Raw genomic sequence first — 15,958 nt, forward strand, 5'->3', positions numbered from 1 at the left:
CCCCAGCGTCAACCTGTTGGGCTCCAGTGATCCTTCCACCTCAGCCTTTCAAATTAGCTGGAACTACAGGCGTGCACTACCACACCCGGCTGGTTTTTTATTTATTGTAGAGATGAGGTCTCGCCAAGTTGCCCAGGTGGGTCTCAAACCTGCGGGCTCAGGCAATCCACTCACCTCAGCCTCCCAAAGGCGCGGGATTACAGGCTGAGCCACCGAGCCCAGCTTATTTATTCTTTTGAGTTGGGGGGTCTCACTCTGTCACCCAAGCTGAAGTGCCGTGGCACCATCACAGCTCGCTGCAACCTCCATCTCCCGGATTCAGGCAATCCTCCCACCTCAACCTTCCCAGCTGTCCTTTCCAGCTCTGCACAGTCTGGCTTGGGAGCTGCTGGGGTCTGAGGGGGGCAGCAGGCCATGCCATGGGGCAGCTCAGCTGCCCCTCGGAGGCAGTGGGAGTGGCCTGGGACACAGGTGTGGCCTTAAAGTTTCTTTGCTCAGGGAGAAATAGCGTGGGGCTCACCCGACTGGGGCTGGACACCACTGAGGGGCTGGTGTGGCTGCACAAGGTGTTCCCAGCCTCAAGGGGACAGACCCAAAGCTATCCAGGTCACAGCGTCTCTGGTCCCAGGGGCCGGAGCACACAGCTGCAGAAATCCCACGCACAGCCGGGATTTCTCCCAGAGAATGCACCTCTCTGGCCCCTGGCCTGACCCAGACATGAGGCTCGGCTCTGAAATTGAAGACTGGACGGGGTGGGGGAGCTGACAGGGCAGGCCGCTGCTCTCACCTTGGCCACGATGTTGATGGTGAGGATGGGGCTCCCCGGCTGGGGACTCGCATTCCAACACATGGAAGACCCTCAACTCTTGTCTGCGTATGTGTGTGTGTGTGTGTGTGTGTGTGTGTGAGTTGGGTGTCTCACTCTGTCACCCGGGCTGGAGTGCAGTGGCACGCTCACAGCTCACTGCAGCCTCGACCTGCTGGGCTCAGGCGATCCTCCCGCCTCAGCCTTCCAAGTAGCTGGGACTGTAGGCGCATGCCACCACACCTGGCAAATTTTTTGATTTTTTGTAGAGATGAGGTCTTGTTATGTTGCCCAGGATGGTCTCGAACTCCTGGGCTCAGGCAATCCTCCTGCCTCGGCCTCCCAAAGTTCTGGGATGACAGGTGGAAGCCACTGTGCCTGGCTGAAGACCCTAAACTTTTTTTTTTTGGAGAAAGCAGGATTTATTGAAAGGGCCGAAAAGCTCCCAGTGTAGGAGGAGACCCAAGAGGGCTGTCCCAACCCTAAACTTTTAAGAGCCTTCCCACGAACCCTCGCTGGATCACTAGGGCTTCTGAGCCCCTGTCTTGTCCCCTCCCACCCAGGGGTCCACTCACTCCCCTAGGTGTTCGGGAGGTGCCCAGGACTCCTCCCCGCTGGACGACATGTGACTCGAGCAAGGCCAGAGCCCAGGGTCCCTGTCAGGAGGAGAACCCTGGTCAGCCCTGTGACCTCAGTGTCCACCTGTGACGGCCATCGCAGAGGGGTGGGCTCACGGGGGGAGGCTGGGCTCACCAAGGTCTAGGGTTGGATGGGGGAGTCCTCTGGTCAAGGGGACGGGGTCCAGGTGTGCCCTGGGTCCTAGGCCGGCCTTTTCTCGATGGGCTGTCCCCAAAGCAGTGACGCGGCCTCTGTCTGCACAGACGTTTCCATCACTCGCTCACGGGCCACCAGCGCTGGATCCGGGAGCGCAGCCACGAGTCCTACGCTAAGAACTACTCGGTCGTGTTCCCCCATGACGAGCCACTGGCCGGGCGGAACATGCGGAGGGACCCCCTGCACGAGGTACTGCCCCCACCAGCGCCTGCTGGGTACCTCCTCAGGACCCTGGGCAGGCGAAGACACAAGGCAGACCCCCCAGTACAGGGCAGCGAGGTGACCAGGGGTGCTATTCATCCCCTGGGTCGTGACCCGGCACCCCCAGCTGCTGGGCACCATGCTTAGGGCTAGGGACCCTCGGGGAATAGGGTGGAAATGGCTCCCTCCCACCAGGGGGCTTATGGTCCAGTGGAGGAGACCAGAGTCAAGAGCCCATACCCAGGAGCCCTCCCTGATGGCTGGTAGTGCTACCAGGCAGGTGTTCTGGGTGGTACATGCAGGGTGGACGTGTGTGGTCACTCAGGGAGGAAGCAGCCAGGACATGGTGTGCTGAGGAGAGGGGCTCCCGCTGGTGAAGCTGGCTGGGGATGATTGTCTGCCCTGATGAACTTCTACTTATACGATGAAACCCACTCTCAGGTGTCCTTCCCTCAAATCTGCCCCTGTATGCTCTCCTGGGTCCCCGAAGATCCAAGCACTTCTTCCCCAGGCCCCCAGCTCCTGTCTCTCCCCTCCCTGGTCATCTTGTGCTGGATGGGCTTTGCTTACTTGGGAAAGGGGCTGTGTCCTAGTCACCCTGGTTACTCAGCAGTGAGGTGCTTTGGGAAAATTTGTTGAATGCACAGATGGAGGGGAAGGTGGGAGGGGATGGCTTAGGGAGCAGGTAGCATTTAAACTGGAGGAGGGGCCTTCCTTCCGGGGGGCTCCAGTGCTTGGATGCCAGAGGGACCCCGGGAGAGAGGCCTGGAGACTTCAGGAGTCCGAGGGCTGGTAGTCCCTTGGCCCGACTTGGTGGGCCAGCCATGGTCTCAGGCCATCTCCCCAGCCACCCCTAGGCCTATGGTCGCCCCCTGCCCATCCCGACAGCACAGAAGCTTCCCTGAGCGAACACAGGCTTTGCAAGACTGGCAGCTAGCTTTGACACACTCCCCGTCACCGAAGAGCTCCACCCACAGGAGACTTGGTGAGGGTTGGCACACTCCTTGGCCCCCAGGGGAAACCTCAGCTCGCCCACTATCACTTCTCTTCCTGGTCAGCATCCTTCTCGTGATGCTTAACAGCCACTTGAGTTTGCTTTCTTTCTTCTCCCTTCCTTCCTTCCTTCCTTCTTTCCTCAGGGTCTCACTCTGTCCACCAGGCTGGAGCACAGTGGCATGATCCCAGCTCACCATAGCCTTGACCTCCTAGGCTCAGGCAGTCCTCCCACCTCAGCCTCCCAGTAGCTGGGACTATAGGTGTGTGCGCCACCGTGCCCAGCTGATTTTTTTATATTTTGTGGAGACAAGGTCTTGCTATGTTGCTCAAGCTGGTCTCAAACTCCTGGCCTCAAGCAATCCTCCCACCTCAATCTCCCAAAGTGCTGGGATTACAGGCCTGAGCCACCGCACCCAGCCTCTCTCTCTCTCTCTCTGTTTTTTTAAATAGAGGAGACTGCTCCCTTTTGATGGGATCTTGAGGCTATTATTTTCCGTCCTTGGAAAGGTCACCCTGGGGGTGTCCCATCATTCACTGAGAGGCAGGTGACTTTTGTGCCCTCAATAACTCCCCTCGAATCCTGACATGCAGTGAGGACATATCGGGTGACACTCTGCTGGCTTTGTGACTTCAGGTGCTCATTCCCTGGGGGTCACATGCAGCTGTGTTCCGAAGTCACTTGCACCATCAGGGCCAGATGCAGCCTCCAAGACCTCCCAGCCCTGGGCTCTGAGCCCTGTTGCCAGTCAGAATGGGGTGGCCCTTGGTCAAGACTCTTCCAAACCTGAGAGTGAGGGTTCTAATTTTTTTTCTTTCTAAACCCAATTTATTTTCAAAGAAATCTGCCACTCCGTAACTCTCTTGTGCCCATTGTGTTTCTTATGGTGGTAAAGTTTGCAATGGACATTTTAACCGTCGTGCGGCGCACGATTCAGTGACATTAAGGACGCTCAGTGCTGTGCAGCTATCCCCTCTACATTGTCCTAGAACATTCTGTCACCCTGTAAGGAAATCTTGTAACCATTCAGTAGTTCCTCCTCATCTCCCGCCGAAACCTCCAGTCCTGGTGACCAGGAATATGCTTTCTGTCTCTGTGGATTGCCTGTTCGGGACGCTTCATATAAAGGACTCAGACACAATGTGACCTTTCGTGTCTGGATTCTTTCCTTTCGCATGCTTTCAAGCTCTCTCCATGCGGTAGAGCAGTCGTGTCCAACCCACAGTCCGTGGACTGCACGTGGCCAGGATAGCTAGTCACGCGGCCCCACAGTCTTCCGTCATCATGTGTTTTCTTGTGACCTCACGTGTAGTTCCGTTTTTGAAGTTCACAATCACGCCTTATTCATGACATTGCTTGTTGGCAGCGAAACATTTATGAGCAGCTGTTTTCAACTATGACTAAGAGCAAAATTTGAACACATGTTTCCGACGAGCATCTCGAGAACACACGAAGAATTGCTACCACTTCCATTGAACCAGACATTGACAGACTAGTTTTATAAAAACAAGGTCAAAATTCCCACTATTTTTATGTTTTCCCAAACTTTATAATAAAAATATAAAAAAGATATTCATTATGTGTATGCACGAACTACATTATATAGTTTATGTGCAGCCTAAGACCATTCCTCTTTACTTGGTGTGGCCCAGGGAAGCCAAAAGGTTGGACACCCCTGCCGTAGAATGTGCTGACATTTCATCTGTTTTATGGCTGAACACTTTCCCTGTGCCCATAGACCTCATTCTTTGATCCATCATCCGTTAACGGCCACTTGGGCTGTTCCTCATTGGGCGATTGTGCACAGTGTGGCTGTAGACGTGCATGCACAGTATGTGTTTGAGAGTCTGCTTTCGGTCTCTTGGGTAGAATTAGGAGTGGAACTGCTAGGTCATATACGGTATTTGTTTCTTGGGTCTACCATAACAAAATGCCACTGGTGGGGTAGCTTCAACAACAGAATTGTTTTTTCTCACAGTTCTGGAGATTGGGAGGTCTCGGATCAAAATGCTGGCTGATTCATTTCCTGGTGAGGGCTCTCTTCCTGGCTTACAGACAGCTGCCTTGTTGCTGTGTTGTCACACAGCTGAGAGAGAGCTCTGGCATCTCTTCCTCTTCTTCTTCTTTTTTTAGATTAGAAAATAAAGTTTATTTAGAAAGTAAATTAGAGAAAGAGAGGAGATTCACCTCCCCAAGGTAGGGGAGGGGGCTAAAGCTGGGAAACACGGTCTGGTCATCGCTCAAAGAGCACACGGCCATGCCACAGTTTACCAAGACAATGGCCACAGTGGCCTAGCAATGACCTTCTTTTTTTTTTGAGTCATGGTCTCCATCTCTCCCCCAGGCAGGATTGCAGTGGTACCATCATGACTCACCGCAGCCTCCAACTCCTGGGCTCAAGCCATCCACCCGCCTTGGCCTCGCAAGGTGCTGGGATTATAGGCATGAGCCACCACGCCCAGCCTCTTTCTCTCACACCAGCCCTATGGGACTGACTAGGGCTCCACCCTGATAATCTCATTTAACTTTAATTGCCTCCTTAAAGATCCTCTCTCCAAATACAGTCACGTTGGGGGTTGGAGCCTCAATGTATGAATTTAGGGGGGATGCAATTTCGTCCACAGCAGCTGGTAATTCTACAGACTGGGGACTTTCTTTTTTCTTTTTTTTTTTTGAGTTGGAATCTCACTCTGTCCGCCTCAGCCTTCCAAGGAGCTGGAACTACAGGTGCGCGCTACCACGCCCGGCTAATTTTTCGATTTATTGTAGAGATGAGGTCTCACCAAGTTGCCCAGGCAGGTCTCCAACCTGTGGGCTCAGGCAGTCCACTCACCTGAGCCTCCCAAAGTGCGGGATTACAGGCTGAGCCACCGAGCCCGGCTAGACTGGGGACTTTCAGGGCAAGGTGGTGGAGGCTACTGGGAGTTCTGGCGTGGGACCGGCTGCCTGACCTGGGGTCTTGGCTCTGGAGAGCCAGGGCCTCTCTGGGCTCTGCACCCTTGGGTGTGATGAGGCAGGTGTGGTGGCCCTGGGCAGGGTGTCTGCCTCTGTGTGAAGGATGTTTGTTCTCCGCCCCCTCCCCAGGAGCTCCTAGGACAAGGCTGCGTGTTTCAGGAGCGGCACGGCTGGGAGCGGCCTGGATGGTTCCACCCCCGAGGCCCGGCTCCGGTGAGTAGCACCCTTGTCACCCACAGTCGCCCCTCATCCCTGGCGGCCACCCCAGGAGGTGGGTGAGTTGCTTTGCACACGGCAAGCCGAGCCCTGCCAACCTTGGGGCTCAGTGCGGCCTTGGGCGTCCACGTCGGCCAGACCTCCACAGCCCATGTGGGTGAGGGCTGAGGCAGAGCGAGAGGGGCATACCGCAGCGGGGAGAGAGTGCAAGACCCCCCCCCAGGCTGCAGAAGTGATCCAGAGTCTCTTCTCTCTGTTTTGTGCATCTAATTTTGGCGGCTCCAACTGTTGGTTTGTGTTTGTAGGAGGAAGGTGGTGGGCGGGTTGGTGCAGCCAGCGTGTTCAGACTCCCAACTCTGGCATCACGGCGTCCTGGGCCTCTGGGTGCTCCGGGCCTCCTGGACTAGGCCCTCAGGAGCTGAAAGCTTAAGGCCAGTCCAGTGCTAGCCTTTGATCCAGATTGACAGGATTTAAAATCCTGTCCCAGTCCCCTTTCGGTGGCCCCCCTCCCATCCCCATGGCAACCACAGCCCAGGCTGAGTCCCAGACTTCAGGGCACCATTAGGAGAGGTGGGAACCAAAGCCGGCTCAAGGGGTCCTCAGAGCCACGCCTGTCACTGTCCCTTCTCCTGCTGGTGCTTGGGGACCTTGCAGGGAGGGTGGGCCTGGTCAGACCCTTCCTTTACGCACAGCCGCCGCGTTCTGGAGGGGTCTGGCCCTGGAGGCCCCTCTCCCTGCATGCTCCAGGCCAGAATGGGCAGACTTCACGCCCCCACCCGGCAGCCATTCTGGGAGTCCTCCCAAAATCCCTGAGGCCTTGGCAGGCAAGGCTGTGGCAGGCAGGGTGTCCCTGCCAGGGTCTCACGGGCCTGTTGAGCTTTGCCCGGTGAGGGGGTGAGGACTCCAGGCAGGGAGGAGCCTGACTCAGCTGCAGCCTCACACCGGCTCTCACTCGTGAGAGGAGGTGAGGCTCACGGCGGGGTGGCAGCTTGGGGAGGTGAGAACTGCCTGCACCTTTGTTCACACCTGTGTCTGTGTAGGCGCTAGGCGGCAGGTGAGGAGGAGGGAGGGCCATCACGGAAGCAGAGGCCAGGAGGGACGTGGGGTTGGGAGGTGTCTGAGAGGTGTAGAGGCAGAGAGCAGGGGGTGCTGAGGTGATGATAGGCCAGACCCTGGAGCCCACATGCCTGCCCGGTTCCAGCCGCTGCTCTGCTGGGGACTTGTCTGTGACCTTGGGCAAGGTATAACCTCTCCGTGCCTCAGTTTTGTCATCTGTAGAAAGGGTTGCCCTCTACAGAAGTGTGGGACACAAGTTGGGCTCGGTGGCTCAGCCTGTAATCCCGCGCCTTTGGGAGGCTGAGGTGAGTGGATTGCCTGAGCCCGCGGGTTCGAGACCCGTCTGGGCAGCGAGACCTCATCTCTACAATAAATCAAAAAATTAGCCGGGCGTGGCAGCACATGCCTGTAGTTACGGCTACTTGGAGGGCTGAGGTGGAAGGATCGCCGGAGCCCAGCAGGACGAGGCTGTGGTGGCCGGGAGCGTGCCAGTCTGGGCGAGAATCCGACTCAAAAAAAAAAAAGAAAAAAAAGAGAAGTGTGGGACACGACCTCCAGCAGGGCTTGGCCGGAGTGGGGACTGGTCCCTGGGTTGCCATGGCGACAGCCCCAACCCCCGCCCCACAACCCGTGCTTTCTCCATGAGCTCCATCCCAGCCTCTACTCCAGCCTTGGCACTAGGTGGAAAACCCTGACCGTGGCCCCCGAGGTCCTTCAGCCCAGCCCCACCCCCTCACTCTCCACCTTGGGTTCGCCCCGCTTCTCCTTCGGCCTCCCGGATTCCCAGCAGGTCCCTGGCTCTCAGCCCACCCCCATGGAGATGAAGGCATCACCTCTTTTTGTTTTTTGTTTTGTTTTTTTTGTTTTGAGTTGGAGTCTCACTCTGTCGCCCAGACTGGAGTGCAGTGGCCGCTCTCGGCCACCACAGCCTTGACCTGCTGGGCGCCGGCGATCCTTCCGCCTCAGCCTTCCGAGTAGCCGGAATTACAGGCGTGCGCTACCACGCCTGGCTGGTTTTTTGATTTATTGTAGAGATGAGGTCTCGCTGCCCAGGTGAGTCTCGAACCCACGGGCTCAGGCAATCCACTCACCTCAGCCTCCCAAAGGTGCGGGATGACAGGCTGAGCCACCGAGCCCGGCACTCTTTTCGCTTTTTAAACATATCTGTACACATTTTTTATTTTATGTATGTATTTATTTATTTAGTCGCAGTCTCACGTTGTCGCCCAGGCTGAAAAGCAGCGGCGCGATCACAAGTCCCCACAGCCTCCATCTCCTGGGCTCAGGTGATCCTCCTGCCTCGGCCTCCTGAGGCGTGTGCCACCACGCCTAGTGAATTTTTTGATTTTTTTTTTTTTGGTAGAGATGAGGTCTTGCTGTGTTGCTCATGCCGTTCTCAAACTCTTGGGCTCAAGCGATCCTCCCGCCTTGGCTTCCCAAAGCATTGGGATCATAGGCATGAACCACTACGCCGAGCCTGAAGGCTTCACTTCTCTATTGCCTGGACTACACCTGTGTCCACTCATGCCGTGTCGGGGCAGGGTCAGGCCGTGTTGCTTGGGTAGCCTCTGTGGGTCCCAGCTCCGTGGAGGTGCAAGACAGAAGGGTAGTGACTGCGTCTCTTTCCCCAGGTTCTCCAATACGACTACTATGGGGCGTATGGGACCCAGGCACATGGCGAGAACTACACCTACCGCAGGCTGCTGGCAAAGGAGTACACCTTCGACTTCCCACCCCACCACGACACGGTGCGTAGCGCTGCCCCTGGAGCCAGTCCGTCCCTATGCCCCCTCCCTGATATAAGAGAAGCGGCTTCAGGCTTCCGCTTCACCCGCCCTTCCGGCTGTCTCAGTTTGGAGGGGGAACCATGTGACATTTTCCTCTCGCTCCCTCCCCGCTTTGTCTGTGCAGAAGTTCTGCCTGCAGTCAGGCTGGAGGGTAAATATGACTGCTTGAGGCAGGGCGTGGGAAGAGGGGTTCAGGCAACGGCTGGGGTCTGGCTGTGTGACCTCAGGCCAGGGGCTGCACCACTCTGAGCCTCTCCCTTCTGCTCTGGGGCTGGCCTGAGGTTTGGCGAGGAAACGGACTTCCCCCTCCTGGGCTGCAGCCCACGGTCTTGCAGGTAGATTCAGGACAGGGTGGGCCCCTCCAAAGGGCAAGTAGAAGAGATCAGGGCTGGGGGAGGTCTGTGGTCTGGAGCCTCACATGAGACACCCGGCAGCCTGTTGCACCCTCCCGAGAGCCTGACTCCCCCTTTCATAGGGTGGAGGGGGCGCCTCTCAGGGACAGCCCTCCTCTCCAGTGGTCTGGACCACACGAGAGGGTTCTCACAGGCTGCTGCTGCAGAATGGACCTTGGGAGGCCAGGGTGGGAGGATTGCTTGAGCCCAGGAGTTCAAGACCAGCCTGGGCAACACAGGGAGACCCCATCTTTACCAAAAATTTAAAAATTAGCCAGGTGTTGTGCCATGTGCCTGTAATCCCAGCTACTTGGGAGGATGAGGTGGAAGGATCGCCTGAGCCCAGGAAATTGAGGCTGGCATCCACTTGGTCTGCCCAGCTGATCTATAAAGTGGTTACAAATGGTAACCACTTGCTGCTGCCACAGTGGGGAGACAGTGTCAAGTCTCGCCACAAGTCCTTGGTCTGGAGTCCCTAGAGCCCAGGAACAGCCCAAGAAGCATCCATGAGGGGGTTCCTGGAGCCTCGGGGGAGACTCCTATGTGACCAAGCCTGGCTTCTGGGGTGTCCCATCTGCAGTCCCCGGGGCCTTCACCTTGAGGCCTGTGAGTGGGTCAGTTCTCTGCCGTTGCCACCTTGAAAGCCTTCGTGCCTTTTGAACAAACACCCTACTTTTTTTTTGAGTTGGGGTCTCACTCTATCACCCAGGCTGGAGTGCAGCGGCACAATCACAGTTCACTGCAGACTTGACCTGGGCCTCAGCCTCAGCCTCTGAGTAGCTGGGACAACAGGTGAGCACCATCACACCCAGCTAATTTGCTAATTTTTGTAAAGATGGGGTCATGCTATGTTGCCCAGGCTGGTCTCAAACTCCTGAGTTCAAGTAATCCTCTCGCCCCAGCCTCCCCAAGTGCTGGGATTTCGGACATGAGCCACCACACCCGGTCAAGCCCCCACGTTTTTATTTTGTGTTGGGTCCTGCAAATTCTGCAGCCAGCCTTGAAGGGAAGAGAGCGTTTATTTCTACCATTTTCCCCAAAGCCTGCTCTAGTGGAAAAACATCTGTGAAAAGCATCGGAAGAGGGGACTCCTGCAAGGGAAGCGGGAGGCGTGTGTGTCGTGAATCTCGGAGTGGCAGGGCCGGCTCAGTGCCCGCATCCCTCACGCTGCCTTGGGGGCAGCGCACAGGGTTCTGTCTGGCACCTCCCCGCCCACCGCTTCTGGAGCCTGCGGGACTCTGGCCCTGGAAGGTGTGGGAGCTCGAGGAGATGCCAACTTGGCTTTGTGGCTTCATCCGGCCCCCGCAAGCGCTTGAAGCAGCCCCAAGATGAGACACGAGCTTGTGCTGGGCGCTGGCAACCTCCCCAGCCCGGGAGCCTGTTTTGGTCTGCAGCCCTAGCGGCATCCGCGAAGGTCCCAAGGCACCCCACAGATGGGGGGAGCTCCCTAAAGGGGGAGAAGCCACGCGGGCCCCGGGGGGCAGACAGTCCCAGTGGGTGTTGGAAACCATTCCATAGGTGGTTATCCAGGTGACGCACCGGGTCCGTAGTGCTGGCTGATCCCTCTGATGGAAATACTCTCTCCGTGGCGGATTTCAATCCAACCCACCACTGTGGAATTGGAGGGCATCTCCACCATTGGCTGTCAGGGCTGGTGCACCCCCGCATGGTTGGGCCAGACCGCAGCCCTCCGTTTGTCTGCCCCTGTGCCCCTGGGGAGCACCTGAGTACACGATGGGCTATTACTACCCACCTCGTGGGTGGTGGTTAGGTTGGGAGGAGATGAAACAGCTTCCTGACATGGCAACCGCTCAGGATGTCGTAGCTGTTGCTGTCATCATGATGATTATTTTATTATTGTTATTTTTTGAGTTGGGGTCTCAATCTGTCGCCCAGGCCGGAGTGTAGTGGCACAATCACAACTCACCTCAACCTTGACCCCCTGGGCTCAGGGAATCTGTCCGTCTCAGCTTTCCTCATAGCTGGGACCGCAGGGGCATGCCACCATGCCCAGCTAACTTTTTGATCATTTTGTAGAGACGGGGTCTCACTGTGTTGCCCAGGCTGGGCTCAAGCACTCCTCCCGCCTCAGCCTCCCAAAGTGCTGGGATTACAGGCATGAGCCACCACACCAAGCCCCAATCTGTGTGTTTTTGATTTCCTTTTTAATCCTTACTGCCCTGGCTAGAATTTTCTGCACTGCGTTAAATACCAAGTGATGAAAGTGGGCATCTTTACTTTGTCCCTGATTTTAGAGAGAAAACATTCAGTGTTTCATCATTAAAAATAATGTTGGCTGCAAGTTTTGTTGTTGTTGTTGTTGTTTTGAGTTGGGTCTCACTCTGTTGCCCAGGCTGGAGTGCAGTGGCACGATCATGGTTCACTGCAGCCTTGACCTCCTCGGCTCAGGTGATCTTCCTCCTCAGCCTTCCAAGTAGCTGGAACCACAGATGCGTGCCACCATGCCCGGCTAATTTTTTGATTTGTTGTAGAGATGAGGTCTTGCCAAGTTGCCCAGGCGGCTCTTGAACTCCTGGGCTCAGGCAATCCTCCTGCCTCGGTTTCCCAAAGTGCTGGGATTATAGGTGTGAGCTACCCCATCCGGCGACTATATGATTTTTGTAGGTTCCCTTTATAAGGTTGAGGAAGTTTTCTTGTATTCCTTGTTTGTTGTGTGTGTTTTTATCACAAGCAGGTGTATCTTGTAGAATACTTTTTCTGCATCTGCTGAATGATCATATGGCTTTGGTTCTTTGTTCTCTTAATACGGTGTATTACATCAATTGATCTTTTGGATATTAAACCTACAACACATTCTTGGGATAAACTCCATTGGTCAGGGTATGTCATCCTTTGTGTTGCTGTTTTTGTTGGGTTTGGTTTGCTAGGATTGTGTTGATAATTTTTGTGTCTATATTGTAAGAGATATTGGTCTGTAGTTTTCTTTTGATATTTTTGGTTTTGGCATCAGGGCAATGCTCGCATCCTAGAGTCTTCCTACTCATATTTTTTGGAAAAGTCAGGGCAGAATTGGTATTAGATCTTCTTTGAATGTTTGGTAAAATTTACCGTGAAGCCATCTGTGCCTGGGATCGTGAAGAGTTCTTAAAATTACTAATGTTATCTCTTTTTTGGTTTCAATTCTATTAAGATTGCCCACGTATTCTTCATTCTGTTTCAGTAATTTGTGCTTTTCTAGGAATTTGTCCATTTTATGTCTGATTTGTTGGCTTACGGTTGTCCAGTGTTCCCTTAAAATCCTGTTTATTTCCGAAGGGGGGGCAGCGACACCCCCTATCATTCACGACTTCAGCACTTCAAGTCTTCGCTCTTTTTTTTCTTTGTCAGTTTAGCTAAAGGCGTGTCAATTTTTCAAAGAATCAGCCTTTGGCTTTGCTGACTTTTTTCCCTGTGGCTCTATTTTTCTTTGATTCTTTTCTTTTCTTTTTTTTTTTTTGAGTTGGAGTCTCACTCTGTCGCCCAGACTGGAGTGCAGTGGCCGCTCCCGGCCACCGCAGCCTCGACCTGCTGGGCTCCAGCGATCCTTCCGCCCCAGCCTTTCCAAGTAGCTGGAACTACAGGTGGGCGCTACCACGCCTGGCTAATTTTTGATTTGTTGTAGAGATGAGGTCTCGCCAAGCTGCCCAGGTGGGTCTCGAACCCGTGGGCTCAGGCAATCCACTCACCTTGGCCTCCCAAAGGCGCGGGATTACAGGCTGAGCCACCAAGCCTGGCTTCTTTGATTCTTTTCTAATCTTTATTATTTCTTTGCTTCTGCTTACTTTGGGTTTAATTTGCTCTTTTTCTGTTTTTTTTTTGTCGTTGCTGTTGTTTGAGTTGGAGTCTCACTCTGTCGCCCAGACTGGAGTGCAGTGGCCGCTCCCGGCCACCGCAGCCTCGACCTGCTGGGCTCCGGCGATCCTTCCGCCTCAGCCTTCCGCGTAGCTGGAACTATAGCCGTGTGCTACCACGTCCGGCTACTTTTTTGATTTATTGTAGAGATGAGGTCTCGCCTGCCCAGGCGGGTCTTGAACCCACGGGCTCAGGCAATCCACTCACCTCAGCCTCCCAAAGGCGCGGGATTACAGGCTGAGCCACCGAGCCCGGCTTTTTTTTTTTTTTTTTTCAGAATAAAAGTTGGGGTTATTGATTTGAGATCTTCTTTTATGAGAGGGGACCAAAAAAAACAGAATTATCTTTTGGAGGGTGGGCCACTTGTAGTACAGGCTTCCCCCACTAGGTGTGTGTTCTAGGAACCTGTCAGCATCAGGGGATCTCCCAGCATTATTGTGAGAGGCCGTGTTCGGCTTCAGTGAATTTTTCTTTTCTTTTTTTGGAGATTTTTTTCAATGTGTTTGCCCATTTCATGGTGGGTAATTTACGTCCACACCATGCTGAATGTTCAGCAGTTTTTGACCCCAAAATGGCATGACCCCATGTGCCCACCCTCCCTGTTCACCCGATCTCTCCCCGAGTGACTTTTATTTGTTTCCCCGAATGAAAAAAGTCCTCAGAGGGAAATGTTTTGCCGATATGGAAGAGGTGACACAAAAAACGGCAGAAGTACTAAAAGGTATCAAAATTGACGTGTTCAAACACTGTTTTGAACAGCGGAAAACGCGTCTCGTTAGGTGTGTGGCATCAGATGGAGAGTACTTTGAAGGTGACTGAAGTTTAGAAGATGACTGAAGTTTAAACAATAAGAATCAATACACAATCTTTTAGAACTAAATTTTTGGGTCCCCTTCCCTTGTATAGTACAGGCAGGTACAACATAAATTTGCCTACAAATGTTGCTTTAGCTGCATTGCATAAGTGCTTGTTGTGTTTTCACTTTCATTTATTTCAGAGTAGTTTCTAATTCCCTTTGTGATTTATTTTTCTTGGACTCATCAGTTCTTCAAGAGAGTGTGGTTTAATTTCCATTTATTTGTGATTTTTTTGTCTATTTTTCTCCTGCTACTCGTTTCTAGTTTAACTCCACTGTAGTCAAATAACACACTTTGTGTAGTTTTAGTCCCTCTGAGCGTGTCGAGCCTGGTTTACAGCTTAGCATTTGATCCATCCTGGAGAGTGTTCCTGAGCTCGACAAGAAACTGCCAGGGTGTGTCCCTGAGCTGGGAAGGGCTTGGTGCGGGCTGGAAGGGTGGGAGGCGAGGCTCAGAACAGGTGTGTTAGGAAGACCCCAGCTGCCATGTTCTGGAGAAGGAAGCACACCCCAAGCCCCCCATGGCATCCCTGCCTCCCTGGAACTTTTCAGATCAAGAAGGAGTGTCTGGCGTGCAGAGGGGCCGCGGCTGTGTTCAACATGTCCTACTTTGGGAAGTTCTACCTGGTGGGGCCGGACGCAAGGAAGGCTGCGGACTGGCTCTTCTCTGCGGATGTCAGCCGACCTCCAGGTGGGGAGTCTAGGGTGGGAGGATCACACTCCTGGCACCCCATGGCCTCATTCCCAGGTACAGAAGGACACGGCAGAATGCCCATGACCACGCTGGGCACTCTTATACACTGCTCCTCCATGTTGCCTCTGTCCAGTCCACTCCGGCTCATCCCAAAGTTCTAGGCCCTAGGACCTCACCTCCTCCCTCATCCCTAGGAATTCACTCCTTCCTTCATCCTTAGGCCCTCACCCTCTCCCTCCATCCCTAGGACCTCACCTCCTCCCTGCAGCCCTAAGCCCTCACCTCCTCCCTCCATCCCCAGGAACCCACCCTCTCCCTTAAGCCCTAGGGCCTCATCTCACCTTCTCCCTTCATCCCTAGGACCTTATCCTCTCCCTTAATCGCTAGGACCTCACCTCCTCCCTTCACCTAGGACCTCACCTCTTCTCTTCATCCCCAGGACCTCATCTCCTCCCAGCATCCAACTCCCTGCGACTCCCTGCATCCCTAGGAACTCACCTCCCCCGCCCCAGCATCCCCAGGACCACACCTCCTCCCTCCATCCCTGGGACCTCACCTCCCCCCACCCACCCTAGGACCTCACCTCCTCTCCCTGTCTCCAGGGCCACACCTCCTCCCTCCGTCCTCAAGACCTCACCTCCTCCCTCCATCCCTAAAACCTCACCACCTCCCTCCATCCCCAGGACCTCGCCTAAGCCCTCCATCCCTCGGACCTCACCTCCTCCCTGCCTCCCTAGGACCTCACCTCCTCCCTTCATTCTCGGGACCTCACCTCCTCCTTCCATCCCTAGCACGTCACCTCCTTCCTGCCTCCCTAGGACCTCACCCTCTCCCTCAATCCCTGGGACCTCACCTCCTCCTTCCATCCCTGGGACCTCACCTCCTCCCTGCATCCCTAGGACCTCACCTCCTCCCTTCATTCTTGGGACCTCACCTCCTCCTTCCATCCCTAGCACGTCACCTCCTTCCTGCCTCCCTAGGACCTCACCTCCTCCCTCCATCCCCGGGACCTCACCTCCACCCTTCATCCCTGGGACCTCACCTCCCCCCACCCACCCTAGGACCTCACCTCTTCCCTGCATTCCCAGGACCTCATGCTCTCCCTTAATCCCAAAGACCTCACCTCCTCCCTCCATCCCTAGGACCTCACCTCCTCCCTTCATCGCCAGGACCTCACTTCCTCTCTCCATCCCTGGGACGTCAGCCCCTCCTTTATCCCTGGGATCGCACCTTCTCCCTCCGTCTCTGGGAACTCACCACCTCCCTGCATCCCTAAAACCCCACCCTCCCCCTCCATCCCCAGGGCCTCCCCTCCT

At 54.9% G+C, this 15,958-nt stretch overlaps 1 protein-coding gene across 1 annotated transcript in view; it reads left to right on the plus strand.

Annotated features, from left to right (window-relative positions):
* The window catches only part of SARDH (sarcosine dehydrogenase), a 77,120-nt gene that overhangs the window by 27,011 nt on the left and 34,151 nt on the right, over positions 1-15,958 (plus strand). Inside the window, exons 10-13 of the mRNA XM_008070798.2 lie at positions 1,687-1,828; positions 5,919-6,002; positions 8,693-8,809; positions 14,501-14,639. Of these exons, the coding sequence (XP_008068989.1) occupies positions 1,687-1,828; positions 5,919-6,002; positions 8,693-8,809; positions 14,501-14,639 (482 nt within the window). The remainder of the gene's footprint in view (positions 1-1,686; positions 1,829-5,918; positions 6,003-8,692; positions 8,810-14,500; positions 14,640-15,958) is intronic.

The sequence above is a fragment of the Carlito syrichta genome, unplaced genomic scaffold (genome assembly GCF_000164805.1).
Source record: "Carlito syrichta isolate Samal-C Ts95f unplaced genomic scaffold, Tarsius_syrichta-2.0.1 Scaffold314018, whole genome shotgun sequence".
NCBI classification, from domain to species: Eukaryota; Metazoa; Chordata; class Mammalia; order Primates; family Tarsiidae; genus Carlito; species Carlito syrichta.